General features: G+C 38.8%; 1 protein-coding gene across 1 annotated transcript; it reads right to left on the reverse strand.

Moving 5' to 3' along the window:
• Nucleotides 1–1,332: 1,332 nt before the first annotated feature.
• On the reverse strand, nucleotides 1,333–10,109 carry LOC149105757 (uncharacterized). The gene is made up of 8 exons (XM_089272387.1): nucleotides 9,953–10,109; nucleotides 9,395–9,585; nucleotides 4,079–4,189; nucleotides 3,745–3,892; nucleotides 3,202–3,298; nucleotides 2,703–2,755; nucleotides 1,864–2,133; nucleotides 1,333–1,415 (listed from the first exon to the last, which is right to left on the reverse strand). The coding sequence occupies exons 1-8, from the start codon at nucleotides 9,996–9,998 to the stop codon at nucleotides 1,333–1,335; spliced, it is 999 nt and encodes a 332-aa protein (XP_089128513.1). The 5' UTR covers nucleotides 9,999–10,109.
• Between the last annotated feature and the right edge of the window lie 1,106 nt (nucleotides 10,110–11,215).

The raw sequence follows: 11,215 nt of genomic DNA on the forward strand, positions 1-11,215 counted from the left end.
CATGCAGATAACAAATAAAATTTAAAAAAAAAAAAAAAAATGGTCTGCCAAACTTCAAATGATTGATGACGAGACATGTAACGTTTGATACCAATTTAGATCATGTTTTTATCGTGACGTGTCCACACCCAGATGCAAATGAGGGTTATTAAGTGTTTCTGATGTTTATTGAACTATTTTTGAATTAACCATTTTGGATGCAAGGTGATGTGTTCCTAGAGGTGATAAATCCTACATGTAGAGGGAACGCTACTCACCCCACGATGTACCCGTATATCCCCCAAAGATGTACTTTCCCACACGGATAATTGTCACTGTTGGTCCTTTGTTGTCGCATAATGAATGGAAAGTAGTGGCAGCCCAGCCATTCACTGATGCAAGCCAGCAACGCTCCCAAAAAGACTTAATTTGCATAACGGGCTTTAACCAGTTACTTAAAGCAGTCAAGTGGTTGATGTCCTTGTCCAAAATTTTTGATTTCTCCAAGCCAGCTGGGCTTACTGAAAAAAAAATATTGACTCACGCTGTCTCTAATTAAAAACATTATTCGGTGTAGGTTCCAGAAAAACAGGGAAAGGTTTCATCCAAGAAAATCAGTATGTGACAAATTTCTACTTGATGCAAGGCTATCCATTACGTCCTCAGGAAAGTAACCTGAATATTATGTCACAGTTCCGAATTAACGGCTGCACAGACAACCAGACTGATTAACCCCCACTCCCTCCCTGGTACGCATGCTCGGCTTGGCTGAATATATTTTTTTTACTAACCCTCACAGTGGCGACCAGAATACAATGGCAAACAGTCACAGCTGTATCCATCACCGTCTACATTGCATGTTCCTCCGTTTAAACAAGGGCTGCTCTGACACGGGCTAAAATCTGAACGAAATGGAAAAAAAGTCCCAACGTTAAAAATGTCATAACCGGTGTAAGTAAAGTAATGAGGATAATGAAATTGGTGCGTCAAGTTAAGCTAAAATTTTCCGCCTGACATGAAGGAAAACATTCTTATTTCAGAGCAAAGTGTTTTCTTTTGTGTAATTGTTTTAACCATTTGAGCAGTTCACATAATTTTCAAAATTCAGACCGCTCAGAAAGAAAAATGCTAGATCGCACAGATCGAAGAAAAAACTGCAACTGTTTCCAGTCAAAAAAACTTCGGAACATTGAAATTATAACACGCTTTCAACCCGACCATGCACTTGGTAAATAATCATTAAACATTTGAATGATATTATTTTTATCATCTCAAACTCAGATTTCCCAAAGCAAAGCGAGAGGCTTATTTTTCAGTGTCAGAAGAGTGAAATCTGGGTATAAGATTAGCATTTTACTCACCGTGATTCCTCCACAAGCCAACCAACAGCCATTTGTTCACAGCAGGAGGAAAGACGTGAAGACCGAGAGAAGATCCTATTTAAAGGATGACAAGCACAGTAAAGCATAACTGTACAAGATTCTTGAATCTGATTGGTTACATACTAACTATACCAGGTCCTATCTTAGCGCTTATTGCTCAGTGCATGTTCGCACCTGGTGTTATTGGACGGCAAGCTTCACTTGCGCACGCTGTTGAAGGAAAGTTGCCCTTGAATGGGTTCCCCCTCTCGTTTATAATTATAAAATGTGGAATTGCGAATGAAATAAATGCAAGTTGATTGGTTTACATATTAATTTTCTTACACTGCATCGTTACACCTGGAAATGTGACTTCGTTTGTTTTTTAATCCCCAATGAAATTCATCAAATAATACAGGTTATAAATATTGCCTGCATAGCTTTACTTTGTACTACGGATCATAGTTGCACAATGGAAGCATTCATAAATATATCCCTGTAATTATCTGTATCAGCGACTGACCTCCCCATCTATTGCCTTGGACGTCTCGATCCGTCACCTCTAGAGCTGGAAGCCGAGTGAATCGAGTTTCTGGTACAAACGGAACTTCTGTAATAAACTGCATTCCCGGCTTGTCCCGTATGTTCGCCCACTTAACTGGCAATATCACGTGCCACTGCCGGCCATATGCGTCATCACTTTCCATGAAAAGACGGTGGCGTTTGCTGACACCGTATAGACGTTTATTTTCAGGATCAAACGCCAGAATTGTAAATAAGGTTGGATCAAGGGCTTAGACGAAACAAAAACAAAAACATATCAGTCAATCTGTTGTATTTCTCTTTTCAAGGAAGCTAAAACGTGACAACTAAAATTTCGGCCAGCGTGACTGCCGTGACGCCCTACGCGCGGGAAGAATTCGACAGGTTGGTGAAATCAAAGACCCGAATCAGAAAATCCTGGTTGTAGTTAAATTGTGCGCATGCGTTGACCTTCGCTACGGTTTGAATTCTAATTTTCTGCGCTTTTATTGAAACTGTTTCCTAACCCTTAAAGCTCCATGACCAACATAGATTTTCTCCTTGTCTTGCTACATTTCTTAAAAATTGCTTCAAATATAAAGACAATTTCCCAGTGGTGATCATTTGCGTATGAATTTTCATTTCAAGGAGAAATCTGATCTTGGTCAAAGCAATTTTGATCAGCACCTTTAGCCAATGATGATAATTTCCTAAACTTCGATGACCAGTGTGATATAGTATGTATTTACTTTTTAAAGAAAAATTTGACTTTAATGACTTCGCACCAAGAGGGTTATGTAGCTGCACAAGTGTAGACATCACTTTTAGTTGTAATCTTACCAAAGTGGGTTTTTCCTTCATTTTGGGTCCCCAAACATGTGCTTCTTGGAAACCTGTTAAGATAAGAACAAAGGACGGTTAGTGCTCTACAATCAGTCACAATTACCTAATTAGTAAAACTGCGCTTTTCAATGTTGTACACCAAGCTTCCACTTTTCATGGCCTCGAAGATTGTAGGTGTTTGAAGCGAAAATTTGCAAGACCTTTGTAAAAGTTAAAAAAAGTTATAAAGCGCTTATCACTTGAGTGTCGAAAAGTAATTGGTTTGTATTACTTCGGTATACAACTGACTTGAAAAACTCGCGCCACTTTTTTATCCAATCAGAAGTAAAACGAGGCCAATCGTGACTCACGCGCGCACGTTTTCGTCAGCTACGTACTTCAAAAATCGATTGGTTCACAGGATTAACTGTGTCCTTTGTGATTGGCCGGAATGATTACTTTGGTTTTACTTGAAACAAGAGAATATCTTTTTAAAGATGTTTACATGAACACTTACACGTCGTCTTCACTGTATTCTCCAAAACACAGAAACACAATCGGCTCATTATCGTCATGCGCACAGAGAAAGCCACGCTTTACCACTGCTGGGGTTTCTGAAAGATGAAAACAAAACTAAAGCTTTTTTTGTCTCCAAAAAAAGCCTTTATTTTCGTACCCTCTTGAGCTAGCGACATATTTGTACGTACAGGAAAGTACCTACCACTACCCCCACGGCCCCTCTTCGTCCCCCCTTCCCTCTCAATCCCTCACCCTCTGGTTTAAAATCTTTTAAGTTGTTTCTGGTCGATAATTTCGTTGTTACAGAAAATTTCCATACCCTAAGTACCTTACGGAGGGGTTTTTTGGTTTAAACACTATCACCCCTCCAGAAATTCAAGTTCAGCTTAGTTTATGCTTTCATTTAAAATTTTCCGCTTTCAGTTAGAGACTCCCATCCCATTGGAATTTCTAATGGCCTGTCAGGGGGATGGACATTTTATGGAACCGCACATTAACAGAAAGCTTTATCCGTTGTTAGATTTCACAAAGTACTGTCTACCTTCTTCTTTTCCTAGCTTCCCATACACCTCCACGCGCATGCATCTCTTTCCATGTGTGCCACTGAGATCAAAGGTCACTATCGAAGCCTTTTTGGGTACGATCAAAGTGTGCGTAATCACATGGTCTACTTGGTTTCCTTGGAAACGCTACAAAAACAAAGTTGGAAAAACCGTTTCGATTTAATGAACAACCTTTTCACAAGCATGCGTAATTAGCATGATAATTTTGGAAGCATAGTACTTCCGGATATGTGTGTAATGTTTGCCAAGGTGGCAAACATAAAAAACTATTGTAAGATATAAAAAAATATCTGTGATGTCATTCTCAGATACCTTTTTCTTTCCATGCTCTTGAACTATTTTCCCATCAAATGCCAGGAAGACAAATTCAGGAGGAGGCTCGCATTCATTTTCTGGGTGACAAAGCTTTCCCTGCATTGAGATCTATTTAATACAGAACGTTAAAAGCTGAATATTGAACTTTAGTCCCGCTGTTAAGAGCCAAAAATAACCAAAATCGTTCATTTTGTGATAAAAGCATGTAACTTCCCAGGATTACTAACCTCTATAAGGTAAACATTTTCTGATATGGAGCCATCCCAAATTTACACCCACAACAATGCTACGCGCATGTCAAGAAATGACATATTAAGCCTTTACATGGGAACGAGGCTGAGTTAAAATGCTTGTTTCTAAGCTTTCTCCGGAGTTGTTTGCCTAGATTTCTTGCTTTTTAATATAAAAGCAACTTATAAAGTATCTGGGAGTCTAAAAATTTGTCACGTGATTGGTCACGTGACCATTATTTCAATAAACAATAAAATAATACTTAATATTGCATTAATAGGAATAATAATTTTTATTTCTCTTCTTCTTTCTCGTTTTTCCTCGCAAATAAAATGAAGTAATCATTTTGAACATTATATATCGAGTCATCAGATATTCAAACTTGGAAACAGTGTCATATTGGGGCTCTGCATCAAATCGAGGCTTAGACAAAGCATGGATCTATGTTGGCTATTGAGGTGATCTGCTTAAGGTCATTCCCCAGTAATGCATTGCGCATCCCTACTCTGCATAATTTCACGCGTAATTAGCGCGCGCGCATTAAAAAATGGCGGCTTTTTCTTCGCGGCTGGACCTCGCCATAGAGGTAAATCGTCATTTTCTCGAAAACGAGTACGGTGACCTATCATTTTTTTCTGTTGTGTTGAACTGAGTAATAAATTTCTCCATGTAAAATAAATATGGGCCAGTTCTCAGTTTTGAGCAAGAAACAATCGTCGGAAACGTGATTTTAGCAAGCAATCGTGACTACAATCATGTTGCTATAGTAAGGATTTATATGGTATAAACAAGGTGCTGTTGCTCCTAAACGAACATGGGTACCCGTCATTTTTATTTCCAAATTTACGTTCCTACAGTATAAACAGTCAATAGGCAAAGTTTGACAAAAATCTCAGTGCCGGTTTTATTTCAGTGGAATGACCTTAAGGTGGTTCCCTATAGTGTTACGATTGCACGCGTGCGTAGGACGAAAGCTCAAGTAATCTGCGCGCGCTCAAAGGACGTCAACATGAGCGCAAAAAGCAAAACTGACAGTGAATTTTCTTGCGTTTCCTTCGGTGAGGTTTTTCTTTTTTTTCCAAAAAAAAATTTGCCTCAGTTGTAACCACATACAATTCCTGTAAAATACCCTATTTCTGTTAAAATCTGTAAGAGCTAACTTGATATATTTGGAAGAATGAAAAATTACAGGATATCAGAAAAACCGTCTGAACAACCGTGACTTTTTATCAATTCAAAATGGCACGCAATATCATTTCCATGATGTGGCAAAGTATGAAAACATTTCACCGAAGGAGAGTATAAATCTTGAGGAGTTTAGGCCAAAATGAGGAATTTATCTGCCTGTCATTAGATGAGATTTTGCCATGGTAACGGCCTTAATCCAAAAATTGACAACCAAAAAATAAGCCTTATTTTAACAGTACCCATAGTGGTAAGTCTCTACAGGGAAAACTTTAAGAGAAATTAACTAAGTTTCCTTTCCTAACTCCCGCTACATAGGAAGGGTGTTCGTAAATACTCTAGGGAGCCACCTTAAGGACGTTCACACTAATTGTTTCTGCGCATCCTTACTATGCACGTTAATTCACAAGCCACGTCATGCGTGAGAGAGCGCGCTAAGTAATAAAATAGGCAATGATAGGACAGATGGCCATTGCTATAGCTTTGCCTAGATTTAACGATCTTAGACGTTCGGTGACCCCTACTTTTCTTTCCAGAAACAGATTTTATTTACCATTATCTCCACATCGTCCGAAAATGAACAAAAAAATCAATGCGGGAAGTTAAAAAAATTTCAAGATTTCTGTCCATGGGACATTGGATCCTACCATCTTGCGGCTGCAAGGCGCGTGAAACCATGGTCGCTAAACGCGAACTCGTTCTTCAAGGAACCTCGCCAGTTAACTAAATTCACTTAATAGGTCCACTTAAACAATATTTGGCAGAGAACATTTCATTTCAAAGATCCACTTGCGATAGTTTTGGGCTTACAGACACTGTGGCCTTATTCGCTAACGAAGCCTGATTTTTTCAGATTTAGGGTGTTCTTTCGGGCATGTTCTCTCCAAAATGAAGTCGGTGACCCCCCATTTTTTTTTACATTTTTGACATAACTAACTCATCATCCTACAGTGGTAAAAGTCCCAGAAAAAAAAATCAATGTTGTAAAATTTTCGTACGACCATCCTTAAGTCTGGCTTAACGGGATATAAGTAATTTCGGTGCGGATCTCATGGGAAAACTCTTGATTGGTTTAAATCGTATTTGACTAATCGCACACAACGGTGCTTCGTTAATGGCTGTCTCTCTAACTTCACCACTCTTAAATGTGGTGTGCCACAAGGAACCATGCTTGCTCCTCTTTTATTTCTAATTTGTATTAACGATTTGCCCAGCTGTCTATCTTTTAGCGTACCTGTATGCTGATGACACCCACATTAATCATGCTGGTTCTGATTTGCATCTGATTCAGTCTAGTCTATCTCACGACCTTGAAAAGTTAAGCAAATGGCTTGTGTCTAACAAACTTACCTTGAACGCTACAAAACGGACTTTATGTTGATCGGCTCCAGGGAAAGATTAAGTACTCTATCTGATACACTCGAACTCTCCATTGATAATGGTCCGATTGAACCGAAAAGTTTCCTCTGTGAAATCACTTGGAGTATATATCAATGAAAATCTAACGTGACATTCCCACTTGATAAACTGTGTAAAAAGTTCACTTAGAACTGCAACTGGAGCCATAAAGCGAGTTAAGTCATTTGTGCCTCAATCTACCCTATTCTGCACATACAACTCACTAGTTCAACCTCACTTTGATTACTGCAGCCTAGTCTGGGGTAATTGTGGCAAAACATTATCTAATAAGGTACAAAAACTACAAACCTGTGCTGCACGAGTAATAACTTCATCGGCCTATGACGCTGATGTTGATTCCTTGTTTCATAAACTCAGCTGGAAAGACTTGTAATTTCAACCCCAAATTCAGAAAGCTCTAATTAATGGTTTTTAAGTCTTTAAACGGTCTGGTTCCCGAATATCTCACTTCTAAATTTGTAACGCGAAATGAATCAAATTATGCTCTGAAAGACTCGGTTAACTTGTTGTTCCCTTTCTGAGAACTAACTACATGAAAAAGAGTTTTAGTTACAGCAGCGCAACCCTTTGCAACAGCTTACCCTGTAACATTAGAGAGTTTGGTTCATGAAATCAATTTAAACGCTTTCTCTATCGTGATTTTAAACACACGGCATTCACGGAAATCAGGTTTATAAGTAGAATATTGTTGTAAGTTATTACAAAATTAACTTAACAAATGGTAAACGCCATAGCGTGTACTATTGAGTTATGGATGCACGCGGGAGGTTACTAAGCACGAAAGAAGCGTAAGAGTCGCACGAGGCTATCGCCTCGTGCGACTCTAGCTTCTTGAGTGCTTAGCAAACCTCCCAAGTGCATCCATAACTCAATAGTGCACGCTATGGCGTTTACCATTTGTTTTATAACATAACATTGAGACATTGGAACAACAGAAGTCCTTTTATTGAGCTACATCACAAAAAAATGTTCGTGTAGTCCTACATGACAAGAGAAAACAAGCGCGCGAAAATTCATTCATGACAACCGACTGCACACCAGTAACTCGATAAAGTTTCATCTTTAGACAACTGTGAAGACAGTTTCGCATTTCTGGCAAAAGAACGTCGGCCATTACTTTGGAAACAATGTCTGTCAAAGGATTTGCTTTGTAAACGTTAGCACACACGTCAGCAGCGTACACCCATGGGCAAATAGTAGACGCTAAATTAACCAATCAGAGCGCGCGCTTTGCTTTAGTTATGTTATAAATATGCTTAAAGCCTAATCTTGACTGTACCTGTTTGTACAATTGTGGTGGAAATTGCAACTAAAAGAGCCTTTATTCAGCTAGTGCTTTTAAAAGCAGGCATAGGAACGTTATAGCCAATGACAGCTGTTTTTCAAAAGCTTTCCTTCAGACCAAAAAGTTCAGCAAGTGTTTATTGTAACATACCTGATCTATTCCGGCATATTTGAAAGTCTCAAATTCGAAACAGAAGGTGTCTCAATCACAGTAAGCAAGTAACTCAAGAAAATAATGTCAATGAAACCTAATATATAAATTGACTCTGTATCTCAGCCTCGATTTGATGCATAATTCTGATATTACGTCTTTGGCACATCCCAAACATACATTTAAGGTTTGAATTTCCTAGTCTAGATAATAGAATCTACATTGCAAATGATAAAATTGGCATGTAAAAAATGATAATGATTTCATCAGTGCCTATTGCTTTGCTGGTAATTGAAAACAATGATCACGTGACTGTCACTTGACATAATTTAACACTAAGGCACTGGTCAATTTGTTATTGTTTTGAAAAAAAAGCACGACACAAGGCATAGTTGTCCCACAACGCCAAAATAATCGGTATTTCGCATCAGCCTCGTTTCCATGTAGGGGCCTTGTATGCCATACTTTTGACATGCGCATTCCATGGTTCTGGAAGCAAATTTGGCATGGCTCCATATCAGGAAATATTTGTCTTATAGAGGTTAGTAACCCTGCCAAGTTTGATGCTTTTATCAAAAAATGAACAATTTTGTCCCCTAACAGCTGGACTACTTTGGGTAATGCTTCAACAACAAATAACAACAGCAAACTTTATTTATGTGTCTAGGTAAAATAGCTGAGGGCGAAGCCCTCTACTCTCTACTCTCTTCAATCCTCAAATAATCCCATTGGATTTAATCATAAATGGCCTCTCTTTTATGGACCCCCTCGTCCAATAGGAAAGCACTACAATCGTCACCTGCATTTGGACCTACTTGATCTGGCGCTAAATTCTCACTTGTAGCCCGAGAGTAGCAAAAAGCATTGTTCATTCTGCAGAATTCGGCTCAATTACATATCACAAGTTTTTACATTCTCACTCACCACTCCCCTACCCCCTACCCCCTCCCCACTCACCACTCTTTCGCAGCGTATTTAGTAGGTTGCCTTTTCCCCCTTATTATTTTCCCAGGGGGTTTTTCTTTTTATGTCGAAATTCTTACCTGAGTAATGTAGTACGGTTTTTTGAGATCAATAGTTAATGTCCTAACACTATCCGACTCCTGAACACACCATGCTTTTTCTTGTCCCGAGTTCAGACGGGACTGATCCCGAGTCCCGTTCTCTGTTTCACTCGATGCATTTATCTGGGAATCTTTGATGACACCAGACTCCATACCAAGGGGGCGAGGAACTGTATTAAGGAAAAAACAAAACAAAACGATATAAAAGTGAAATAACCAGGCTTTTGAAAGTAACTGATTAGCAATTACACTCACACTCCTTTCTACTGAAGGCCTATTTTCATATGGAGTCAGCCATCTCAACTAAATTTAATAAAATGCCAAATACTTGACCAAGTCTACAAAAGAAATTGCCCCAATATTGGGTCTTGTTGTGAACATTTCTTCATTCTTTAAAGTAACCTTTTTTTACATGAAGTAGTAAAGCAATTTTGGTGAGTTCTTATGGCACATTCATATTTGAAAAATAAGCCACACATTTTTCTATTCTATGCGGAAAACCTTGAACAATTCAGGTATAAAGTATAAGTCGCTCACCATTTCTGTTATCCACAAGATAACATCCATAGAATTCAATTGCCATCGACAAGCGTGTCTTCCAAGACCGCGGATTGATGCGTAAATACTGGCCGACGATTGGAGGACTGATAACGGATACTTTCACCAGCGGAAATTTTTTGTTTGCTCTACATGTAAATTCCTGAGAGAGATGGTGTTGAGAATTTTTAAAAGCCAACTGCATTATATTTTGTTCCAGAAGGGAAAAGCATTCGTGCCACGGTGATTCATTGGAACTTTTCCTAAAATGTCTGGGGTTTTTTGTGGCCTGAATGTAATTAAAACACGGAGTGACCTTTTATTTGTTTGCAATTTTTACGCCGTGGGGTTGCGTCGAAAAAGATAAATTATTATACAATGGCGACAAATTCAAAGATGTAAATTAAAGCGTACAATTTTGTATGGAGAAAAAATACGACACCAAACGAACCAGGAATAATTATGAAATTTAGTAAACGGTTTGATTCCAGGAGTATCAGCAGTTCGTATAGTGTGATCGTCCGGGTGCCGAGGTAGTTCTGAAAAGAACTGTTGTTGGTGACTGACATTTGGCTATCTTTAAAACGGAAACGGAAAATCTGGGAATGGGAATGGGGAACGGGGAACGGGGAATCTTTAAAAGCGGGAATCTTTAAAACAGGGAATCTTTAAAATGGGGAATCTTTAAAAGCGGGAATCTTTAAAATGGGGAATCTTTAAAAGCGGGAATCTTTAAAATGGGGAATCTTTAAAAGCGGGAATCTTTAAAATGGGGAATCTTTAAAAGCGGGAATCTTTAAAATGAGGAATCTTTAAAAGCAGGAATCTTTAAAATGTGGAATCTTTAAAAACGGGAATCTTTAAAACGGGGAATCTTTAAAATGGGGAATCCTTTTTAAGCGGGAATCTTTAAAATGGGGAATCTTTAAAAGCGGGAATCTTTAAAATGGGGAATCTTTTTAAAGCGGGAATCTTTAAAAGCGGGTGATTTCTTGTCAACCACTGTTTCGACTTTCCATCCTTGTTCCTGGTTTTTGTGAAAAAAACGGCTCCAAACGACCCTTCCTCTATCACATCTTGTTCGCCGAGATCATTCCACTTAAAATGTGGAAGACCTTCAAAGTGACCGATTCTTTCTTCTTTAAAGTGAATGCAATGGGCACTTTGAAATTGTCTTCGCATGACTGCATGGCGTAGAAAGAGGTGTCATTAAGCACACAATGACGGATTATACGCAAAATTCGCAACCACATCGTTCGGGCA

The sequence above is a fragment of the Orbicella faveolata genome, unplaced genomic scaffold (genome assembly GCF_042242905.1).
Source record: "Orbicella faveolata isolate gen_17 unplaced genomic scaffold, um_ofav_v1 contig_34, whole genome shotgun sequence".
In the NCBI taxonomy this organism is placed as follows: domain Eukaryota; kingdom Metazoa; phylum Cnidaria; class Anthozoa; order Scleractinia; family Merulinidae; genus Orbicella; species Orbicella faveolata.

Excerpts from the sequence above, each read along its gene's own strand:
- LOC149105757 (XM_089272387.1), bottom strand. The coding sequence starts at position 9,998 with ATGGCAATTGAATTCTATGGATGTTATCTTGTGGATAACAGAAATG. Across the intron at positions 9,586-9,952 it reads TCTTGTGGATAACAGAAATG|TTCCTCGCCCCCTTGGTATG; the intron begins GTGAGCGACTTA and ends TCCTTAATACAG. Across the intron at positions 4,190-9,394 it reads AACCGTACTACATTACTCAG|ATCTCAATGCAGGGAAAGCT; the intron begins GTAAGAATTTCG and ends TGTATTAAATAG.